At 44.2% G+C, this 25,241-nt stretch overlaps 1 protein-coding gene across 6 annotated transcripts in view; it reads right to left on the minus strand.

Annotated features, from left to right (window-relative positions):
- SIPA1L1 (signal induced proliferation associated 1 like 1) overlaps positions 1-25,241 on the minus strand; it is a 246,180-nt gene that overhangs the window by 93,745 nt on the left and 127,194 nt on the right. For all 6 annotated transcript variants that reach the window (XR_005774835.1, XM_040411977.1, XM_040411979.1 and 3 more), the window contains exons 5-7: positions 19,638-19,826; positions 9,293-9,467; positions 2,779-2,882 (exon numbers count right to left, since the gene is read on the minus strand). Coding sequence is in view for 5 of the 6 variants with exons in the window: in XM_040411977.1 (XP_040267911.1) it covers positions 2,779-2,882; positions 9,293-9,467; positions 19,638-19,826 (468 nt within the window). In the remaining variant the exon portion in view is untranslated. The remainder of the gene's footprint in view (positions 1-2,778; positions 2,883-9,292; positions 9,468-19,637; positions 19,827-25,241) is intronic.

Raw genomic sequence — 25,241 nt, forward strand, 5'->3', positions numbered from 1 at the left:
AAATATTATTTTATAATAAATTTATTCACAAATATCTTTTATTACTTAGAATGGATTGTTTTGTCTAGGGAGCAATCATTAGGAGAAATAAAATGGCCGCCGTCCTATCAGTGCACACAAAACCTGTCCTAATCACACAGGAGGACAAGTTCCTTCACCACAACAAGCCATAGTGCTGCCTCATCCTCCTCTCTGCTCTACTTGTCAGGAATCATAATCCTGAATACAGGTGAATCTCAGTGGGAATGAAGATGAGAAGACGTGAGAGGAGGGTGAGGTGTGGCTAATGAGCAGCAGCTCTTGTATGCAGTCACCATCACCATAGCGCCATATCACCAGTCTGTACTGTCCATCCTCTCTGTACTTTATGTCTCCTCATAAACTAAATTCCCCAGAGATTCTTATCAGCTGTATTCGGAATAATAATCCCTGACAAGCAGAGCAGAGAGGAGGATGAGGCAACTCTTTACCTCAGTGTTGTAAAGTAATTTGTCCTCATGTGTGGTCAGGACAGGTTTTGTGTGAACTAATGGGACAGCGGCCATTTTGTTTCCCCTGATGATTGCTCCCCCAACAAAACGAGCCATTATAAACAATGAAAGGTATTTGAGAAGAAGTAATATTTAACGGATAACTCATCAAAAAATGTATTTTAGCACATGTTACTGCTGAAGCAGCATTATGCATAAAGCAATCTTTAGTTTCTTCACATACCACCGTTTTCCCCTTAGTTACAGCTGTCTTGAATCCTACAATATGAGAATCTTCTCAAGATGGCTCCGTTGCCAGTTCTCTGAGGCCAAAACTGCCTTCCCTTACTTTCCATACACACTTGCGGTAGCCAGCAGCTTTCTGCCAGCCAATCAGATTAGATTACTGAAAGACACGCCTCCTCACTCTGAAGCCTAATGTGCAGGCATGCAGTGTGAAGAACCGCCCCTCTCTTCTGTTTACATTAAATTGGGAGACAGATGAGCCCTAGCAACGGTCTTTTAAGGGAGAAGTGGAAAGGGCCAGGAGACATTAATGAAAGCTGTTATTATAAGGTAATTACAGATCTTTTGGCAATCATTGACAGACTAACTCAGGTATACATGCCTAGCTCTAATAAACTAGCAAATAAAAAATAAAATGACAGTTATCTTTTAAGTATTTTCATTTTCTTAATTCCCGGAGAACCCCTTTAAGTAAAATGTGTAGGTTAGTAAGAAATAGGGAACAAGTTAAAGAGTATGAATGCAGGATCAGACTCCCCTAGGTTTGTTTGTAACCATGAATCTGCACTGAAGCTCTAGACACAAAAAAATAGTAGGAAATTTGAAATCAAGACTACTAGCAAAGAGGCTTTAGACATACAGTAGCCTTTAAAAGGGGTTATCTGGGAATTTGATAGCCTATCCTCAGGATAGATCATCAATATCAGGTTCGGAGACCTGCCCCGAGCTTAGGCCTCTTCCTACCCCAGGGATGTTCACTGTACATCGGTCACATGGCCTAGCTGCATGGCTCCAAAACACAGCACCAGCCCTGTCCATAAGTTGTGTGGGATATTGCAGCTCTACCTAATTAAATGGGTTCTAAAGAATTTTGATACTGATGGCCTATCCTCAGGATAGGTCAACGATATCTAACCAGTGGAGGGTCCTCCTCCCGGGCACCCCCGCCGATCAGCTGTATGGAAAGGCTGTGGCGCCATGAGCTCTAAGGCCTCTTCCTAGGCCATGCGAGGTCATGTTCATTGGTTGCATGGCCTACGTGCAGCTCAATCTCATTCAAAGGAATAGAGCTGAGCTGCATTACCAATCACAGCCTCTATACAATGTACAGCACTGTGGATGGTAAGCTGTGAGAAGCAGCAGCGCTCAACAGAGCCCTAGTAAGTGCAGAGACCTCTTTAAACAGACGATCGCCGAATTGAACCCCCACCAATCAGATATTGATAGCCTATCCTATGGACAGGCCTAGGAAGTTGTGGCACTCACCGGAGTGCAGCAGTCTCTTCGAACAGCTGATCAGTGGGGGTGCAGGTAACTGAAGCCCTGCCAATCTGATATTGATGACCTATCCTATCCTTTTAGGTGTCTCGATTTGTGATGACTTTCATGGCAGTTTTTTTTTTTTGCCCCTACTTTGCACCTCTTTACGGCAGATGTTTTGGACAAAAACTGTGTCAACTCCGAAGTGGCGCATTGTGTCGCAAACAGGGATTTTTGTGTCGCATCTTTCCCTTCACCACTTTCTAAAACATTATCACAGATTTAGACATTTAACAACCCAAATCATAAATTTGGCGCAAGCTAAAAATGATGCAGGCACAATATTCCGGTGCAAAATAACCCTATCTTAATTTTTCTGTCCCAGGGTGTCCAAAATTTAAAGAAATCCCCCTTCCCCCCCCCCCCCCCCAGACTGGTGAAGTGCCCGGGCAGATCTCTTACAGACCATTAAACAGGGGCGTTATAGCTTGTAAAAGCAAAATCTAACATATGATGCCATGGAAAGGTCATGAAAAGGTTCAGGAGCAGATCCAAACATACATTACATCGTCTAAAACAGTTTGAGATATAGTCCCGAAATTCTTGGCCCATGTAAAGGCCCTATGTGGACAGTGTCAAAGTATGTAAGGGGACAATGCCATACAATATAGTTGTCAATATAGGTTCAAGCTCACGGCACTGACTGATGGAGTCTCTGACCCAGATGTGAACACAGCCTTATTTTTACATTTCCAGGAAGAATAACAGGAGCGGCACAATATGCGAAATAAGATATGTTTACCTGCTGCTTGTTGTTTGGCGTGTATGGCAACATGGTAGAGACGTGAAACATGATCTCATAATCCTTATAGGTTGTGTAAAGAGAGTGGGTACCTGTGGAATCGGCTGTAAAAAAAAATAAAAAAAATACAAAAAAGGGTTAATATTTATCAGTTTTCAGACAAAACTTAGAAAAATATATCTGTGCATAACAGAGGGATTACATGTGATACTGGTAACGGACTGAGAAGATTGTAGGAATTCCTCACCCTCCTATGGTATGTGTAGCCATCAGGAACAGAGAAGGAATTTTTAACATGATTTACAAAAAAAAATATAAAAGAAGGAAAATTAACTCCCTGATTTCCAGCTAGGTTACATTTATCCTCTAAACAATCCTGCTGCTATTTCCGTGTCCAGTGCGCCCTGTAGACCCCAGTCACATCATGCTCTATGCTTAGGTTTAGCGTGTACGCGGGTTAATCTCCAGGTAGATGCTAGACATTAAGAACCAACCAGTACCTCAGATTACATAAAGAAATACATCTTGGGGCCTAGTAAACCATAAAACAACTCCTACAATAGAACTAGCTAATAGCCCCACAACAAATACACAAAGAATATCATATAAAATATAACAAAAATATTTATGGAGTATAATTAAACAATTACATGGGTGAAAACAATCAATCAATGGGGGAGGAAAAAAACACAAAGGGATATCTCCACCTAACTCCCTGATTACAGAGACCGCCAGGGAGCAACAGCAGGGCACATGCCCACAGGATACATGAATAATACTACTATAAGTGACACCATATACTAATGTCTGCACTCCTTATTGGACTAGGCAATCTGCAATTTTCTGGGGTGTACAAAACTTAATGGGGTGTACGGAAGAGGTGGCAAGCGCTTTCTTGAAAGCGCTCTACTATTCGAAAAACATGGTGAATTGAAATGTACATAACATAAGGGGAGAAGCACCAAATGAAATAGTCTATGGTTTTAGGATAGAAAACGTGCACATTAAAGGGGATCCTGCCTATGATATGCCATCATGGCTGAGCAGCCTGACAGGAGCGCTCACCAATATGTAGTATATGATAGCGCTTGAGCGCTTACAGTTTCTGCAAGTGGTGGCAACCAATTCTGCTCACATTCCAGGACAGGTTGCTGGCAGCCAATTTAAATCATTCACGGGAGAACCCCTCTAAGAGAAGGTTCATCAGTGGCGGTAAAGAAGTGTCGGCAGATAATGATATAAATCACAGACCCCATCTGAATCGTCTTGACTCCACTGACTGTCTCGCAGTGATAAATGATGTACTGGCGTCTATCATAGTTCTTTGTTCACAGAGAAGGACTTGGGCAATGTATCAGCCCACGCCATGAGTCATCTGGATGTATGGACCAAATGAACGGTATGAGAAGACCAGGCGGCTGGTACATAGTGTTCCTCTATAGTCTCCATTGTCTTCCCCTGGCTCGTTGGCTTTGTACCCTCCCATGTATTATGCAATTCTATGCGGTTTATTCTGTTCTCGCATCTTCCCTTTATATTTCACTCATAAAACTCAAGGGTTATGAAAGAGAATAGTGATATTATTCTGCATATATGAAAACCTAAAAAAAAAATATTATCAGCGTAGTTCACTAAGGGGCCGTTCACACAGCGTATTATTCCGCTGAATTTTGGTACGGACAGCCATGTCACAGCAACGCCAAAATCCCACATGTCACTTTAAATCACCGCCTCATGATCTTCAGTGCTGCCTCCTACTGCAAAGAATGGGAGGCAGAAAAGAAGGAAGATTTCAGAATTGGCGTCCGCAGCAAAATGTCACAGACAAAAAGCACCGTGTATATAGCCCCTAAATGCTCTTATCTGGCTGATAATTGGGTTTCATGGAGAGCCGAAGCTTCCAGCAGATTTCAGCTTTTATTTCCAGCCCAAGAAATGTAAGGATAAGTTACATATATATATATATATATATATATATATATATATATAATATATATATACACACACATACATATACACACACACACATATATATATATATGGCGTTGTTCACCTCTAAACAAAAATATGGCTGCTTTCTTCCCCCCCCCCCCCCCCCCCAAAAACAACAACACCACCCCTGATCAGAGGTCGTGTGCGGTATTGCAGTTCTCCAGAATTTTTTTTATTTTAATACTGATGGCCTATCCTCAGGATAGATCATCAATATCTGATCAGTGGTGGCTCCACCTCCAGGCTCCCCCAACAATCAGCTGTATCAAGAGACTGCGGCACTTTGTGAGCGCTTAGGCCTTTTCCTAGGCCATGTGGCTTTGCTTTCTTCGGTCACGTGGCCTATGAGGCACTCAGTCCCACTTAGGCCTAAGCAGCAATACAAGACATCCCCTTGACTCTGTGATCGCTATTGACCACACCATCTAATAGCTATGCGACTATGAAAGGCCAGGATCATGATGGAGATCTCTTCTCATTGCCCGAAACACGTACAAAGATTTACGAAGACTGGCGTTTTCTGCAGCAGCCGATCTCCTGCGCACTGGAATGAGATGTGCCTAATTTCTTAAGAGTAAGATGTGCCTATTTCATCAAGGGGCAGATGCCTCCTAATAAATTAGGCGCCTCTTCGGCCCTCCATGTACTCCAGCAAGGGGTGGGCTAGTCTTGAGCTGTAATTTGCATCAGTTTTTGACATAAATTATAGAAATCTGGCAGGCCGCGGGAGGCTCCGACCCTCTCACTTTAAGCCCCACCACATTTTAGAAAAATGTTGAGAAGCTCAAAAAGTTGCAAATCATGGTGTGCCCCATAATGTACAACTTTTTAAGGGTGCAAAAGTGGCGTTAAAAAAAACACTGACAAATCTCCCCCAAAGTGTTTTGGTTTATTACAGATATGATTGGCACCCCCCAAAAAAAAATATGTTCTTCATTCTGAAGTGTCTCTTTACCGAAAAGTTTTGGAGCCCCATGTCTAGATGTCACATTAGCTCAATACACTCATCTATTCTCCAAGCGAGGACGGCAGTGAACACAGACGGCTTGCTACAGTATGGATGGACGTCTTTACCATGCGTTTCGATTTTACAGCTGCCGCCTCCCGTTGCCGGGCAAGGCAAATAAAAACATGGTTCCTCAGAACTGAACTGTTCCAAATGTGAGCTGAACCATGCCTAAAACGCTTGCTGCGAAAACCAGCCCTGCAATCATTTCACGTTTCCGATGCGCTGAATCGACAGAGCTGCATGCCAGGGAATGCTTTCTGGAACAATGAATCACACATTTCTTTTTGATGGTGGTCTGGAGTCTGCAGACAGATGGGTGGGCTTTATGTTCTGTTCCTAATGAGTCAGGAGGAGCTCTGCACTTGTAGGGTACAAGAACGAGAGACGAGTCGATAGGGACATTTATCTGTGTAATGGGCGTACTTGTGTGAGTGGAATAGGAAAGAGTTAAAAGGAGGATTTCTGCACTTATTTCCTGATACTAACCAGTAATGGGGGTCCTGTCGCCAGAACCCATGGTGGATGTAACTGCGGATCAGCTCAGTATTCAGTCTTTGTGGGGACACACGTTCTGGCCGATAGCGGGGGGAGGGGGGGTCCCAATCAAGAGCACTATTGGGCTACAGCCACATAAAAAAAGGGTGTGTGACAGATGTTTTTTAACTGCCATCACACAAGGCTTTTTTCGCATGGCACTTTTTTAAAATAGTGGTCATCAAAACACAGGACATTGAAATCAATGGGGCCGTTTAGAAAGGAGTGCACCTGTCTAACGGTCACTAAAGGGGTACATTAGTGAAAAATTGATTTTTAGGGGGGGAAAAAAATCACTCCCAGCTTGATGGAGTCACCATGCGGTGCGAGCGTGATCACTGGGAGCTCAAGGTGATGTCATCATGCTGGGATTGCAGGGCCGCCTGCATCAAGGGAAAAGTGACTATCCCTGCGGGTGCAAATGAATGAGGTGTGTATTTTTTATTATATATTTTTTTTTACACAAACACAAGGAGATCTGGGGGTTATTAATAGGGGCATTATTGGTACTGGGAGCCACTAATGGGGGCATTAATAATCCTGGGGGGCACTATGGGGGCCATGTGATGTCCAGAGGGCACTATGGAGGAATTATGAATACTGTGAGGGCACTGCAGGGGTTGCGATGTTTATTATAATAATAATAATAATAATAATAATAATAAAAAAATTAAAAAAAAGCTAATGAAATTCTTCCGTTTTAGGGTCTATTCACACGTCCATGAATGTGTGCGGAACGGGTGCGGACCCATTAATTTTTTATGGGGCAGGAATGAATGCAGACAGCACCAGTGTGCTGTCCGCATCCGCATTTCCGGAGCGCAGCCCCGATCTTCCAGTCCGCGGCTCCTGAAAAAAACAGAACATGTCCTATTCTTGTCCGCAATTGTGGACAAGAATAGGACATGTTCTATCTTTTTCCGGAGCCGCGGACCGGAAGATTGGGGCCGCGCTCCGGAAATGCGTAGGCGGACAGCACACTGTGTCCGCAGATTGGGGCCGCGGAACGGGTGCGGACACATTCACGGATGTGTGAATGGACCCTAAGACAGTTTTTAACGGCCATTAAAAACGGATGCAAAATGGCCATGAAAAACTGTGTGTCGGCTTTTAAAGCCCTACAAGGAAATATGGGACGAGGATGAACGACGTGGACAACCCCTTTAACTATCTGAACCTTAGTCCTACTTACAGAACTAAGAAATTCTAACATATCAAAGAAATCTCTTACCTTTCTGGTCACACTTATTTTGGACTGACCATCTCATACATGAGATTAAACTAGACATTTTCCCTACAGTCTGCTATTACTTTAGCAGGCCAATGCTCCATGAAAACAAGGTATTATTCCACTAGGTATTATTATATGGGCCCGATAATCTATGGTACTTAAAAGGGGTCCCCTGGTTTCTGAAAAGTTTTTGGCAGCTGCTTATGGCACGAAATAGCAAATGTTCACGCCGCAGCAGTGATGAGCAGATTAATCACTAGTCACAGCGGACATGCTGCCGTATGGCAGGTCAGCGCTGCAGCAATACAAGCATAGGCTGGCAGAGGCCTGTGGGGCAGCTGGCACTGGAGCGGCGGGACGCTTGAAAGACAGTTGTGCGCATCTGGTATTTTATACCGTGTGGCTGGGTTTTCATTTATCATTTATGCCTGAGGTGGACTGAACTGATGACATTTTGGCGCACTTTGTGACCCAGTCCGGTGCTGCCGCCAATCACAAAAACTGCTAGTATAGGCAAGCATGGAATCAGTTTTGGCATCAGTTTCTCTATGGCGTTTCTGTACCAGACTAGGGGGAAACACAACTGGATTGTCATACACATGTGAACAGGCCTAAGCAACTATCAAAAGTGGAAAACCTCTTTAATTACATTTCTAGGTGCAAAAAATAGGGGAACAAAACATGTCAGCGCGGGCTGTTACACTTGTCCTTTTCAATAGATTCACTATTGATTGAATGGGCTGACAAAACTTCAGAAAAGCTAATTAAAGGTAGGTTCACACTGAGTTTTTTGGAGGTGGGTTTGAGGCAGATTTTCCTGCAGGTTTTTTGGCCAAAGCCAAAAGTGTGTTCAAAAGAGCTTCTACTTCCTCTTCCTGCTGGATCCACTTCCGGCTTGGGCTAAAAAACCTGCAGGAAAATCAACCTCAAAATCTCCTCCAAAAAGAACTGTGTGAACCTACCCGAAAAGTGACAAACAATATGGCTGCACTTCCTGGTTGTCATTTTTTTGTCAAAATGGCCACCCCAACAACACGAAAAAAAAAAAAACAACAATAATCACTAAACTGTGGCTCTATCATACTAAAAGGTGTGAATCCTATCTAAATGATTTAAAGGCTATGTTCACCTTCCGGGGCAATTTTTTTTTATGATTGCATTTTACTAATTTTGGGCTAAAAATAATTTTTTTAAATTGGTCTTTATTAAAAATATTAAGCCGTTCTGCCACAAAGTGTTAACCGTTTCTCTAGCTGTGTGAATGGTACTTTCACTTTGTGCTGGTCATCTAATAACCATCATCTGTAAATTACTAAAAGGTTTTAACCCCTTATTTAAGCCACATTCTTGTCAGCAAAATAAAAATTTAGATATAATGAGATCAGATCAGAGATAAGCAGCCCCTCAGCAACTAAGCAGAGAGAAAAATCAGAACCAGCTACTAGATAAACTCAAAGCTGTGCAGGGAAAATGGCACAATATTTTTAATAAAGACCAATTGAAAAAAAAATTTTTTGAGTATAAATGCAATAATAAAAAAAAAGCTGCCACCAAAAAGGTGAACATCGCCTTTAAATTAGTCATAAAATAAATTTAAATGGAAAAGTAAAATGAATTTACACACGTTTTAATTTAAAGTCTGACACAAAACTTCCTGTACAACAGATTAGCAGACAGACACTTTATGGGCGACACTAAACACAGCGCAGTATTTTCTTGAAGAACAGGATCTAGTTGAGTTTTCTTACTTTTAGTATCGAGCTGAGCTCTGTACTTCTCAAATCCTTTAAGTCGCACTCTTTCTCCCAAGAGCTGAAGGAATTCTTCGAAGGCTGGCCCAGCCGACTCATTATTGTACATTTCTTCTTCTGTGCTCTGACCCGCTTTGCAGTACATGATGCCAACTTTCAACTGGTAACTTAGCTGGAATGAGAAAAAGCTGTTAGTGGATATAATGACAAAACATGTTGTATATCTACTGTCCACTGACAAAAATATCCCATAACTGCCTTGTGAAGGTGGATTGCTTTCTTTTAGGCCATTTACAAGTAAAGATAGTTTGCCAACTTTAGATACATTTTCTGATAAATATTATTTATCTGGAAATTCTTCCTAAAGGGAGACTTTGGATTCCCTTTGCAATTAATAATTTGGAAATATCTGGATTCCATGGGGAGATTTTATAATCTCCTTTGAGCCTGAAAATTGGTGTCAAAAAGTTGCACGCGAGACTTTTTATTTTTATTTTTTATTGTCGCATCTCCCACTTTTTCGCCACTTTTCTAAAAGGGGGCGTAGCAAGGAGGCATAGCCAGCTGCCCCGACAAATTTATTTTCATTTACGCCAGTTTTCTAGTGTAAATGAAGCCAGAAATCTACAGCAGCTCTGAGCTGTTTTAGATTTCTGGTTAGGCACATGGACAGCAGGAGGATGCAGTAAAAAAAGTCATATAATAAATTATAATAGAGTTGTAATACATTTTTACTTACAAACGTATTCAGAACAAGTGCTTTAAAGGGGTTATCCAAAGTATAAAACACGCCCCTCATATAGATTATACTTAGCTGCTCCACGGTTCCCGCGTCACTCCTGATCCCTGCACGGCCGCCACTGCATCTCTCAAACATCTGGCGATGGGGAAAGCAACCAATAGCAGGCCGTGACATGGACGAGCCTCCCTAGCATCCTGGGCCTACGTCGCAGTCTGCTATTGGGAGCTCCCCCAGACGGCAGGTCCGTGCGACGGGTAGATGCAGCTGCAATGCGAGTACCCAGAGCGACGCGGGTCCCGGGGAACAGGTAAGTATAATCTATATGAGGGGCCTTGGCCTAATGGGCATGTTTTATACTTTGGATAACCCCTTTAAGGAGGGATGCTAGTGCTCCTCTCACATTAAGCAACATTTCCCTCACCGTTTTGTGCAAAAAAATGCAATAGTTAGATCAGGGCTTTAGCTTACAGGTCAGTGCTGTAGTAGTTGCACTCCTCCATATCAGAAGTAATGCAATCTATTTGTGATAACCCTCTGATAACACGAAGAGGGGGTTGTGGCATTCAAAAATCTGCTATAGGGCCCAGTCGGTTCTAGGAACGTAAAAATGGATTTCTGATTTTATTAAACCTAATTATGACCAACCAAAAATTCTTTACAACACTGGGAAAATTTATTGAGACCCGGCCAGTCACAACAAAGCTCAGATTACCGTAATCTCCTGGTATGTGTGTGAACAGGTGCGTGGACATCAACCCATACCCGTATAATCTTCTACGGGATGCTGATGTTTATTGTCATTACATATGGCGCGCAGTTGGGGGGGGGGGGAGGAGGTCGGAGGACTTGGTTTCCCTTTTATAACTAGAACATTTTTGGTTACTTCCGGAGGTAAATTTTTTGGGGCAATTCTGACGGATGACTGATGTGTCCTTTCTCTGTACCTCTGCGACCTAATAAAAAAGTGTCAGCTGTGCCCTAGATTTAGATTCTGGTTTTGGTCTTCTTCCTCCTCCATTTTTTTTAAACAATGACCTTAGGGCCTAATGCACACCACCAAATTTTTGGAGGATCGGATACGGACCCATTCATTTCAATGGAGTTGCAAAAGATACGGGCAACACCCCTTGTAATATCCGCATCAGTTTGTCCGTTCCGCCAGACAGCAAAAAGATAGTGTCCTATTCTGGTCCAATTTTTTTTAGGACAAGGAAAATACATTTCTACAGGAGTTTAAAAAAAACAAAAAACATGGAGGCGCGCACACACAGCCCGGATCTGCAGAACACACATGGTCGTGTGTTTGAGGCCGCAGCGGGTCCAAGTATCCTTACTTTAATAGATTTCTTCAGTTGCCTAAGCTATAAGAAAGTGGAAACCAGAGCACGGAAACTGGGAGCGAGCCCACTCTCATTTTCCACTCCAACCTTCTATACTGCACACAAAACCTCCTCTATTTATAACAGAGTCCTTGGCAGCCATGGCGCGCTTGAAGGACTTACTTGTGCAGCAAGATTTACATCTCACAGTTAAGAATGTGTTCTTCAAAGTCTGTTATTACCATATTAACGGAACAGATTTGGTAATAAAATATACAATTTATCTGAAAAACACTAACATCAATTTCAGGCGCACACAAAAAGAGAGAACCGCACAAACACAGAAGGCTTCACTGTCGTATAACTAGTGGTCGGAAGGACAGTTCTGGGTTTCGTGGATTCCCGGAGAACGCTACTTACTGGAATGCATTGCGTTTAGTATACAATTTGGTGGTGGAGGAATAATGGCATGAGGCTGTCTGTCTGGGATCGGTCCCTTATTTCCAGTAAGGCTAGGGGTACACAGTGACGTGCGTTGTGCGACAATAGGTTGCACGACAAAAAGGGAACAATTACGCTGCAAAATGTGTCGTGCGACATTCATGTTGCGTGACATATTTTGTAATGACAGTCAATGGGGTCGCACTGCGACAGTGACACAAAACTTGGATGGATTTTTTTTGCGGATCAGCGTGACATCATTGACTATCATTACAAAGAAAGTTGTGCGACTTTTCGGCGACTAGAAGTCACGCCACAGATGTTGTTGCGCTAGTCTAAAGGGTAATGCCTATGCCACAGCATACAAGGACATTTAACACAATTGTATGACTCATCCAACTTTGTAGTAGCCGTTAGAGAGGAGCGGTCACCTGCATCCCCCACATAATAATAATTCTGGAGCTTCTGTTCTTATGGCTCGATGCTGTGCCATTCATTTATCATTCCAGCTAGAAGTTAGGAATGAATTACTAGCAGTCTGCAATGAAGGTCCAGATGGGTGCTACCAGTTTGGGGAGTATCCAATCAGTGGAGCCAATGTCAGACTGTGCAGGGACACGCTACCAACTGGACCTTCACTGCAGACTGCTAGCAATTCATTCAAAACTTCTAGCAGGAATAATAAAGGAATGGCACAACATAGAGTCCTAAGAATAGACGCTCCTGAATTACACGGGGACCGCAACCCCATCCAACACCTTTGGAATTAATTTTTATGCTGATGTAAAGCCAGATCGTCTCGCCCAACATCACTGCCTGACCTCACCAATGCTCTTTTTGTTAAATGGGTGAAAATTCCCACACACAAGCTCCAAAATCTCATGGAAAGCCTTCTCAGAATAGTGGAGGCTGGTGTAGCCCAACATCCATAGCAATGTCTATGTCCAAGACGCTCGCCTAGGTGTAATGTCAGGTGCACATTACCCCTCGTCTATATAGTAGAGATGAGAGAATCATTTCGTACTAAGAGGTTCATTCATTATAATGAGGGGCTGATCCCACTGGTGGCGGAGGCTCCCCAACCCCCGCTTGCTCACCGGGGCTGGATATCACGGTGGGCCCTGACAATTTCATGTCTGTGCTGCTGCTCCGAGTATCAATGTAAGCGCAGAGGCTCTGCTTCCGCAGCAGCAACTGTTCATGCCCTGCGCTACCCAGAAGTGTAGTGGTGCATGCACAGTTGCTGCTTCGGTAGCGGAAGCAGAGCCTCTGTGCTTGAGCCGCTACTCGGAGAGGAAAGATTGTCAGGGCTGGGCAAGATGCCCAAGCTCGTCTTATGGCCGTTGGCCGGGTACATAATGATCTGATGCTCTCAGCATTAAATAAATGTTAGGAACATCAGGTAATTATACACCTGACCAGAGGCCGCAGGTGCCCTCCTGAATTCAAGTGTAGGACAGTGATATACTTGAATACTGCAGTGAGGGTGCTGGTATTTTGTGCTGCACTGTGGTATCTTTGCGCTGCAGAGGTGGTAATTTGTGCTGCACTGTGGTATTTTTGCGCTGCAGGGGTGGTGTTTTGTGCTGCACTGTGGTATCTTTGCGCTGCAGAGGTGGTATTTTGTGCTGCACTGTGGTATTTTGTGCTGCACTGTGGTATCTTTGCGCTGCAAGGGTGGTATCTTTGCGCTGCAAGGGTGGTATTTTGTGCTGCACTGTGGTATCTTTGCGCTGCAGAGGTGGTATTTTGCGCTGCAGAGGTGGTATTTTGCGCTGCAGAGGTGGTATTTTGTGCTGCACTGTGGTATCTTTGCGCTGCAAGGGTGGTATCTTTGCACTGCACTGTGGTATTTTTGCGCTGCAGGGGTGGTGTTTTGTGCTGCACTGTGGTATTTTTGCGCTGCAGGGGTGGTATTTTTGCGCTGCAGGGGTGGTGTTTTGTGCTGCACTGTGGTATTTTTGCGCTGCAGGGGTGGTATTTTTGCGCTGCAGGGGTGGTATTTTTGCGCTGTAGGGGTAGTATTTTGTTCTGCACTACAGTATTGCTGGATCTGCCTACTTGTGTTGCCCTGCCTTCTGTCAATTTGGATTTGCCTACCACATGTGGCCACTTTTAGGTTTCCAGGGCCAAGTTCCTAGTCCGCCCCTGAGTCAAGAAGAAGGTTGAGCAGACAGACAAGGGATTCACGAGCCTTTTCTTAGAGCACCACACATTTATATTATACTAAATGCTATTCACTGTACATCTCAGACGTCTGGCGCCAGGTTTCCCCAGTATAGGAGAAAAATGCAGCAAACATGGATTTAGCATGTGACAGATACCTAAAAACACTGGCTGGGGGCTAGTTACGTAGAGGAAATTAGCATGTATGTTCGGCATGCACATTTCCAATGCCCGGAGCCAGTAAAATACAAAGTGGAGAGCTGTATAGTAAGGGAACTCTCCAGTATTTTTGGAGGTGCGTGTAAGCAGACCGTTTAACCCGTACATGAAACTTTGATGATGGATGGCGTTAGAAACACGGCTGTAGGCTTTTCATGTACAATTAGTGTGACACATAGATAATACAAGATTCAACGTCTTCCCACAATCTGATATGTACTGAAGAAACACTCTCCTTCAAAAACCCAAATTCAAAAAGCCTATTGAGGTGTGTGTTGGGGTGGAGGGGGGGGGGGGGGGTCCTGCTCTGGATCCTCATTGAGTGTGAGTGGCGGTCACATCCATGGTCAGATGACGGAGGCTGGGGGTTACAGTGTAGGTCAGGTGCCAGCAGCCTTCAGCACTCCAGCTGCTGTGGAACTACAACTCCGATCATGCACACTCGCACTGCTGTAACTCCCATAGAAGTGAACGGAGGCCCATTCTGGGAGTGGCGGAGGTTGCTGATCCCTGGTAGAGTTGATCCTGTGATCTTCTTATTGTCTAAGAATCATTAGGAATTGTTCAAAGTGGACAACCCCTTGAAATAACTTGGATTAGTGGCTGTACACTGAGTATTGTGCAAACGTCAGGCCATCTTTTACATATTTTTTTTCGTTTGCAGTCAAAATGAATGTTTTTGAGTACTTGAAGGGATTATCCGTAACACTGAAAAGTATGACCTATCCTAAGGATACACCATCAATATTATATCAGTGGGGGTCTTACTCTCGGCACGGACATCGTTCAGCTGTTTGAAGGGGTCACAGCACACTTGAGAGCACAATGTCACAGCTCCGCACTTTTTATATTGGCTGTGCCCGACGTTACAGTTGTCACCAATTTCTTCACTTTTGATTGATAAGACTAAGCTGCAGTACCAGGTGTAGCCACTATGTAAAGTATGGCGCTATGAAGCTGGTATGCCCAGTAAACAACCAAGTGGATGCAGCGCTCTCGAGCTAGGTTCACATCTCCAGCTCCAGTAGGAACCATGACTGCAGATCCCGGCAAAAAAAAAGGACAATACTGCGCCAGAGGTGCATATGCAGAATACTGGAATATAAGCACAGATGTGCACTTAGTCTCAGGATCGCTGTGGCCCCTTCGTACAGTGCCTCATAAATCTTTTCATTTTCAACATTTCTGAGCTGCTGTCCAACAAGAAGCGATCTCCATGGTCCACTGAGGTCGAGTAATGTCTACACATCGCCACGACCATCTCAGGCCCCGGCTTCTGTAGGTAAGGTGACTGCCAACTCGCAGTGCCCAAGAGAGCCATGTTTGGTAAGTAACTTTCCTTATCTTTTAAAGGGGGTTTCCGAGATTTTTTTTCCTCTGGATAGGTCATCAGTATCTGATCGGTGGGGGGGGGATCAGCTGTCTTGAGAAGGCAGCGACGCTAAGGCTACTTTTCACACTTGCGGCAGAGTGATCCGGCAAGCAGTTCATTCGCCGGAACGTATGCCAACTGATGGCATTTGTAAGACTGACCAGGTTCCTGATCAGTCTTAAAAATGCCTGATCAGTCAGAAAAATTCATTGAAATGCCGGATCCGTCTTTCCAGTGTCATCCGGCAAAACTGATCCGGCATTTATTTTTTTCAGTCTGCGCATGCGCAGACCAGAAGGACGGATCCGGCACGAATACATTTCTATGGAAAAAAAATGCCAGATCCAGCATTCAGGCAAGTCTTCTGTTTTTTTGACTGGAGATAAAACCGTAGCGGTTTTATCTTTTGCCTGATCAGTCAAAAAGACTGAACTGAAGACATCCTGATGCGTCCTGAACAGATTGCTCTCCATTCAGAATGCATAGGGATATACAGTGGGGGAAATAATTATTTGACCCCTCACTGATTTTGTAAGTTTGTCCAATGACAAAGAAATGAAAAGTCTCAGAACAGTATCATTTCAATGGTAGGTTTATTGTAACAGTGGCAGATAGCACATCAAAAGGAAAATCGAAAAAATAACTTTAAATAAAAGATAGCAACTGATTTGCATTTCATTGAGTGAAATAAGTATTTGAACCCCTACCAACCATTAAGAGTTCTGGCTCCCACAGAGTGGTTAGACACTTCTACTCAATTAGTCACCCTCATTAAGGACACCTGTCTTAACTAGTCACCTGTATAAAAGACACCTGTCCACAGAATCAATCAATCAAGCAGACTCCAAACTCTCCAACATGGGAGAGACCAAAGAGCTGTCCAAGGATGTCAGAGACAAAATTGTAGACCTGCACAAGGCTGGAATGGGCTACAAAACCATTAGCAAGAAGCTGGGAGAGAAGGTGACAACTGTTGGTGCGATTGTTCGAAAATGGAAGGAGCACAAAATGACCATCAATCGACCTCGCTCTGGGGCTCCACGCAAGATCTCACCTCGTGGGGTGTAAATGGTTCTGAGAAAGGTGAAAAAGCATCCTAGAACTACACGGGAGGAGTTAGTTAATGACCTCAAATTAGCAGGGACCACAGTCACCAAGAAAACCATTGGAAACACATTACACCGCAATGGATTAAAATCCTGCAGGGCTCGCAAGGTCCCCCTGCTCAGGAAGGCACATGTGCAGGCCCGTCTGAAGTTTGCCAATGAACACCTGAATGATTCAGAGAGTGACTGGGAGAAGGTGCTGTGGTCTGATGAGACCAAAATAGAGCTCTTTGGCATTAACTCAACTCGCTGTGTTTGGAGGAAGAAAAATGCTGCCTATGACCCCCAAAACACCGTCCCCACCGTCAAGCATGGGGGTGGAAACATTTTGCTTTGGGGGTGTTTTTCTGCTAAGGGCACAGGACAACTTATTCGCATAAACGGGAAAATGGACGGAGCCATGTATCGTGAAATCCTGAGCGACAACCTCCTTCCCTCTGCCAGGAAACTGAAAATGGGTCGTGGATGGGTGTTCCAGCACGACAATGACCCAAAAAATACAGCAAAGGCAACAAAGGAGTGGCTCAAGAAGAAGCACATTAAGGTCATGGAGTGGCCTAGTCAGTCTCCGGACCTTAATCCAATCGAAAACCTATGGAGGGAGCTCAAGCTCAGAGTTGCACAGAGACAGCCTCGAAACCTTAGGGATTTAGAGATGATCTGCAAAGAGGAGTGGACCAACATTCCTCCTAAAATGTGCGCAAACTTGGTCATCAATTACAAGAAACGTTTGACCTCTGTGCTTGCAAACAAGGGTTTTTCCACCAAGTATTAAGTCTTTTTTTGTTAGAGGGTTCAAATACTTATTTCACTCAATGAAATGCAAATCAGTTGCTATCTTTTATTTAAAGTTATTTTTTCGATTTTCCTTTTGATGTGCTATCTGCCACTGTTACAATAAACCTACCATTGAAATGATACTGTTCTGAGACTTTTCATTTCTTTGTCACTGGACAAACTTACAAAATCAGTGAGGGGTCAAATAATTATTTCCTCCACTGTAACTGATCAGTTCTTTTCCGGTATAGAGCCCTTTTGACGGAACTCCATGCCGGAAAAGAATAACGCTAGTGTGAAAGTACCCTAACCGGAGCGCTGCGGTCTTCTCTCAGATTTGCCTAGGCCATGTGAGGTCATGGTCATCGGTCAAGTAGCCTAGGAGTGAATTGGGCCGAGAGTGATACCAAGCACAGCTACTATACAATGTACGGCGCTGTGCTTGGTGAGCTGAGAGAAGACCGCAGCGCTCACAGGAGCGTCGGTGACTTCTCAAACAGCTGATCGGCGGGGGTCTCGGGTGTCAGACCTCCACCGATCCAGAGGATGGGTCATCAGTAAAAAAGAAAAAGAAAAAATAAATAAAGAAAAAAAAAAAAAGGTCTGGGAAAACCGCTTTAATGCCATGGTTTGGTGGAGGTTGGAGCGGCCATTTATAGGGTGTGTTGCTTTAAACATGATGTAGTTACTGCAATCTCTACAATACAAAAGAAAGCTTTTAGCCTCTGTAGGAATAGAAATGAGTTTGCTATCGCAGCAATAAAGAAAGATACTCGCAGGTGTGCCTGAAACTGAACAGATCGGACTGGCAGCATTAGAGGCGCATTGTTACCCGGCCATGAAGTACACAGACCGCACTAAACAAAGACCAAGAAAGAAAGCAACAAGCAATACAAGAAATAATGCACTGTTTGGCTGGATTTTTACAATCAGGGTTTTTTGTTTTTCGCAGCCAAAGCCATAAATGAAGGACACATCTGAAGGAAGGACTTAAAAGGGAACCCGTCACTAAATACCTCCCAATAAAACTAGCCGCCGACATGGGAGATGTGCCCTTGTCAGTTGAATCCAACGGCGTTAGTCCCATCTCGCTCCATTGCAGTGAAAACAGTGCTTTAATAAAACGTGCAACACGGGCGTTGCCATTGCACTCAGAAGCTCCGCTCACTCTTCTACAGGCCCCGCCCCCACTGACGGGGCCAGGCAGGGAAGATGGAATTACCTCTGGCCCAAAGTCTTGCGCCTGCGCTGCAGTGTTTAGCTGTCGTGCAGTGCGGGAGCGCGGCCGATGTTTAGCGCACGCACAGTACACATCAACCAGGGCGCTTCTGTACTGTACCGAACACTGAAGCGAAGGTGCAGACGTCAAACTTCAGGGCCAGGCATGTTTACGTTGGGCCGTAGGAGAATGAGGGGAGCCTGTGGGTGCAATGGCAACGCCCTCGTTAGACCGAGGGTCTAATTAAAATATTATTAAAACACTGTTTTCTCTGCAATGCGGCCACCTTCAGACTGCCATCCGTCTAACCTGGACTTTACTCTTGGAGATCGCAGAGTATTTCTTCCACACTTACGATAGTCTGCTTAGCAGTCCAGACTACAATTTTTACCCCCCATAAAAAATCTCCTCCATGTCAGGAGGGCAAAATCAGAGAGGTTCCTTTTCACACTGTAACCTCATAAAATCGATACGTACAGAGAGCTATCTATGCACCAAGGTGACCATCCATATGTAGGTGGCTATGTTCTAACATCAGACCGCGTGGATGGGACAGGCTAAGGCCTATAGGCGCCATATATTATTCATAGACAGTCCTATCTGTGGGCAGCCTGGAGAACATGTCCAGATGAATATATCATTTTGTGGGAAAAGACTGCATAACTTGCATTCCAAAATCATAGTTGGGAGAACGGAGCCTCTAGGAGTAACGGCAACGCCCCCGTTGCTCCTAGAGGCTCATTTGCATTGATTAAAACATAATTTTTCACGGCAATGCGGGCACATAGGAACATGGGACCAACACAGATGCCTTCAGCTGCAAAGCGCACATGTAACAGGTCAGCCAATTCTATAGGTACAAATCTGCTGACAGATGCCCTTTAAATCCCTTTGCAGGAACTTGCAAATCGCTATCAATAAGACTGTTCGCAACGCGGAAGATTACATGAAATGACTTTAGACAAACCACACAGCACTTACCCCTTGTTCATCCAGTTTCATGAGCTGCTCTGTAACTTTCGGAGTGTTGAAGGCCAGTCGGAGACCTTGCACATTCAGCTCAGGAATGATATGCTCGAGCACCTCTTTTAGAGGCAGTCCCCTCGCTGTGCCGTGTTTCGCAGTTGACGGAATTGCATCTTCAAGCACTGATCCGCGTAACGTCATGAGCTAAGAATAAAAGGTGAACTACAAGTCACATAACATATCATCAGCTCACTGCAGCAATTACTACAAGGACATTTAATAGTAACGCCTAGGCCGTGACGTTGGTTGCCCATTTTCTGCGTTACAGTTCAGCACGCGTCAATTCATCATCCCTTCCACTCAATTCTTATTTAGAAACACAAGACGGATAAAATTATACAGATTAACAGTGTCAGCATGCAAAGGTTTCTTTTTACTGAAATTGGACAGAATTTACGGTTTACCATTAATCAGGGCCTGAAAATACCATGGAGGGAATTTATCATGCCCTGCTCTCCAGAATTCTGTCTTCAAAAAGACAGAAAATAGAGCTCTTTTTGAGCAACTTTTTGAGGTCACCTGTGCAAACTTTTTGTGCTTTTTTTTTTACATTTTCACACCACTTAGTTCTGCTGTTCACATGCTCGTTTTGTTTTCCGTTCTGCTGTTCCGCAGAAAAGAAGAATTAAAAAAACTAACGGATCTTGTATTTTAAGCATCTGTTGTGCTCATTGGGCATCCGTTCGTGTCCGTTCCGTTAGAGAGCCTCCTTTATTCTCCCATCCAAAATAACAGATGTTTAACGGAAATTGAAGAAAGTGACTTTGACAAAGTCAAAATTTTTGTGGCCAGACAACTTGGACAGGGCATTTCCAAAATGGCAGGCCATGTGTGGGGTTTCTGATATGTATGCAGTGGTTAGTACTTACCAAAAGTCGTCCACAATAATGCTTACAATGGACACGTGAACATCAGAACATGACTATGGAGAAATGGAAGAAGTTGGCCTGTCTTTTAAACCATGTGCATCACTTAGGCTGGAGTAGTCACACTTCAGTTACTTCCATCAGTTATTGTGAGCCAAAACCAGTAGTGAAGCCTACACAGACATAAGGTATAATGGAACTATCTGCACCTGTTCTGTGTTTTTGACCCGAACCTGGTTTTGGTTCACAATAACTGATGGAAATAACTGACCAAATAACTGAAGTGTGAACTCAGCCTTACTTGGGTAAGAGATGGCAGCAGAATACACTATGGGAATTATGAAGCAGACACTGGGCAATGTTTTGCTGGGAAACCTTGGGTCCTGGTATATTTGTGGGTGTAATTTTGACACCTAACCAAACATTGTACAGACTAATTACACCCATCATGGCAGCGGTATTCCCTTATGACAGTGACCTCTTTCAGCAGGATAATGAGCCTGTTTAGGAACTGCTACAGGCACATGACAAACAGTTCAAGGTATGGATTTGGCCTCAATCTGATCCAGTATCTTTGTGGGGTGTGGAAAAAACAAGTTCTATTCCTTGTTTGGGTGCCAGATACAACAGGACACCTTCACAGACCTCAGTGCTGTTTCAGCACCACGAGGGGGACCTATATCATATTAGGCCGGTGGTATTAATGTTGTGGCTGACTGGCAAATAAAGACCCTATAATCAAATGTGTAAAGGCGTGTTTACACGTCCCGATGTAACAGCCAATTGTTGGGAAGAGAGCGTTCCCTCCCGACAGTCGGCTGCTCGCTCAGTGGAGGAGACTGCTGCATTTACATGCATTGATCTCCTCCACAGTATGAGGATGGGGGATCGTTATTGTGAACCCTTGTGCCAATACAGAATCCTTGTTTCTAAACAGCAAATCACTTAGACTGCACGAACCGCTGCCCAGAAACGCTAATTGATGTGCCCGCATGAACGTCAGGATCACTCGATGGACGAGCATTTCACTCGCTCATCAGGTGATCGGCAGCACATTTAGACGGGCAGATTGTCAGGAACGAGCGTTCGCAGGAACGTTTGTTGCCGATAATCTGCCCGATTATCAGGCTGTATAAATCCACCTTAAGGCTACTTTCGCAGGAAGGTGAAAAACGGCAGTGTGATGGCCATTTTTAGAACCAATTGAAGTCAAATGGGACCCTTCACGAGGCCAGTGAATAGCGGCCGTCAGAAAATAAGACATGTCCTATTTTTGACTGTTTTAACGACCAGATGGACTCCATTGAAATCAATTGGACCGGTTTTTAATGCCCATTTAGACAGGATTGTACCCGCAGTTTAAAATGGATGCAAAACGGCCATAAAAAATGGACAGACGGCTAGAAAAGGTCTGCAAAAATAGTTGAAAAATGGATATGAAAAACTGACATCTGCATCATTTTACTTTCCTGTGTATGTAGCCTAAGTAATAATACTATAGCTAGATTATCCCACGCTTCCTCCTGTTTGGACTTCTCCCTGGCTGTTATAATGACTAGTTACTTCTGCTTGTGATGTCTACCAACTTCTCCATTGATTTATTAGGGCTTTCCTTTACATTCTTTCCATTACTGCTTTAAACATCATCATTAAGGGAAGACAAGCAAGAGAAAGGAACCCGTGCTTAGAAGAATCATTGCAATTTGACAAATACATGTAGACACTGACACGAGCTGTAGCTTTCAATGAATGTCAGCCGATGTGACGGACGACCTACACGTTCTATAAATGGAATGCGGCTATATTTGTCCGGAAAAAACAATCTCAATGCGTATATCCTATAGCTTGTCAAGTCCTGAACCCAGACCACACAGCTACCCGTCCTTGTGCTTAAGAAGCCAGACAGTCTGCCCTGGTTCTGACAGTCCAAAAGCATTTCCGGAATGCAAGACGCAGATCAGAAACAGATAAATGGCACAACTCCCAATCCCATTTGATTCAGCGTGGTGTTCCAGCAAGTGCACAAACCTCCGTGGTATAAACTCACAGTTCACTGGACTGGAAATAATTATTCAAAAAAATAAAGCAGCTTGGAGAAGAAGTTGTATTTGAGCAGAAAATAAGGTCTTCTGAACACGGTAGTTTGTGTCTTTCACTGATCAGATGCGGACTCATTCATCTCTATGTGGGGTGTGACACAGTGAGGGGTTGTGTCTGGCAAGGTAGGTATTTTCCTCCCAGCATGTGTGGCTGGGCTGGTTTCCAGCCAGGTGGGGTCAAATACCGGACAGGAGTTTAATTGCCAGTCCGGGTTTTGGCAGCACCTGGCTGTCCTTAAATAGGCAGCTGGGCTCAGCAGAGATGTCTCTGTTTTTGGGTTCTGAGACTTGGTGCTGTGCTGGACGGCTGAGAGCCGCATGCGGGGAAACAGGTTACCTAAAGTCTGCTGTGGACTACTAGAGACAGAACTGCCGGCAAGGTGACTTGTGTTATATCAACTTTCCATTGTGTGTGAATTAACACCAAGACTGCAAAGTTACGTGCTGTTTTGTGCAATTCCCTCAAGTGTGAATAAACACTGACGTTTTGAGTTAAGAACTTGTATTTTACCTCTGTACTGCGCCCGCTTATCCCATCTACCAGAGCAAAACCCCACAGGGGCCACAAAAGATGCGGAGCCGGCAATAAAATAGAACATGTTCTATTCTTGTGCGTTTTGAGGACAGGAATAGGACTAAATTGGGGAAGGGGGGGGGGGGGGGACATGCTCACAGCCGGGATCCGTGTTTTGCAGATAAACGACTGCAAAACACTTAGGGCTCATGCACACGACCCTATGTATTTTGCGATCGCAAAACGCAAATCTGAAAAAAATACAGATGACATCCGTGTGCATTCCCTATTTTGCAGAACGGAACAGCTGGGCCCTAATAGGACAGTATTATCCTTGTTCGTAATGCGGACAATAATAGGACATGTTCTATTTTTTGCGGAACGGACATACGGAAACAGAATGCACACGGAGTAACTTCTGTTTTTTTGCAGACCCATTTAAATGAATGGTTCGCAAAAATAAACGGAACGGACACGGAAAGAAAATACATTTGTGTGCATGAGCCCTTATGGACATGTGCAGGAGGTCTAAAGCCTGTATTACACCTGCCGATTGTTCGGCAGATAATCGCTAACGAGTGTTTGCAGGCGGAAAATCGTGCTGTCTAATCACAATCTGCCTTCGGCAAACCACTACACAACATGGGGACGAGGATGGTATAGAGATCGCTTCTCCCCATGCTGTGGAGGAGATAGCTGGCGAGCAGGCGATTGCCAGGAGGGAGCGCTTCTCTCCCGACAATCGGCTGCCACATCCGGCTGTGTAATACAGCCTTAAAGGGAACCTGTCACCGGGATTGTGTGTATAGAGCTGAGGACATGGGTTGCTAGATGGCCACTAGCACATCCGCAATACCCAGTCCCCATAGCTCTGTGTAAAAAACCTGATTTGATACATATACAAATTAACCTGAGAGGAGTCCTGACTCATCTCACGTACAGGACTCATCTCACATACAGGACTCCTCTCAGGTTAATTTGTATATGTATCAAATCAGGTTTTTTACACAATTAAAGCACACAGAGCTATGGGGACTGGGTATTGCGGATGTGCTATTGGCCATCTAGCAACCCATGTCCTCAGCTCTATACACAAAATCCCGGTGACAGGTTCCCTTTAAGTGTTATGTTTATATAGAAAACATAAAATCCTAAGGTCATAAGGTTGCAGGGGAGCAAAGTTAATGTAAAGCAAAGAAACCTAAGTGTTAGAAATAACATCTCCAAAGTTGCAGATCAGGGCTGATGGTGACAGCTATCCCACCCACATCTATACAGTCTTCGCCTTTAGATGAGAGGTGCCTGCACTGAATGTTCTCTGATCATTAGGCTGCCAACATTTCGTAGATACATGGCCTAGGGCAGATGTCTAAGGTGATTCGTATGTCAGCCACATTTCTTAGGTAGCTTAAGTAAACAACTTTCATTCCATTTATGTTGAAGAACGCTGAAAAAAACCTCTAATTTACCTAACAATGGAGGCTGAAAACACAAAGTTTTAACCAGTCTAACCGGTTACTTCATATGTGCAATGAAAACAGCCCACCACCTTGGACAAAGGAACTTTAAAGGGGTTGTCTCCTCAAGGCAACACCTAACTGCTCATAGGCATTAGTAGAGTATATAGATGTATGTCATAAAGAAGAGCCCTGTGCTCAGGACCCTCCTTCATGAGAGAGGAGTCGTTTCATGTGTTCACGCACTTTAGCATAACCAGTCTGTCCAACTATTGACATGTTCAGACAGTCTTGTGAATTAGTGACATTTTAGACTTTTTCTCCAGCGGTGGCTGAAAAGCGTGGCCATGACCCAGGAGTTGGACCTGTGGTGATCAGATAATCCTGGGAGAGGCTATCTTTAGAGTATGGGTTTTCATAAAGCGGCCCCTTTAACAGGGTTGTCTCATCTTGGCAATCCCTCGGTACAGTATGTCACCCAACATTTAGCTGGTCACCATGGGTCTAGCTACTGAAGCTCCAGATGAGGACATCCATATGCACAAAAAACATGACAATCTGGAGTCTCTGGGTAGAAGAGCAAGTTTGTGATGTCTCCTTGCATGTCTCCCATATACATTAGA

The sequence above is a fragment of the Bufo bufo genome, chromosome 11, assembly GCF_905171765.1.
Source record: "Bufo bufo chromosome 11, aBufBuf1.1, whole genome shotgun sequence".
Classification (NCBI taxonomy): Eukaryota; Metazoa; Chordata; class Amphibia; order Anura; family Bufonidae; genus Bufo; species Bufo bufo.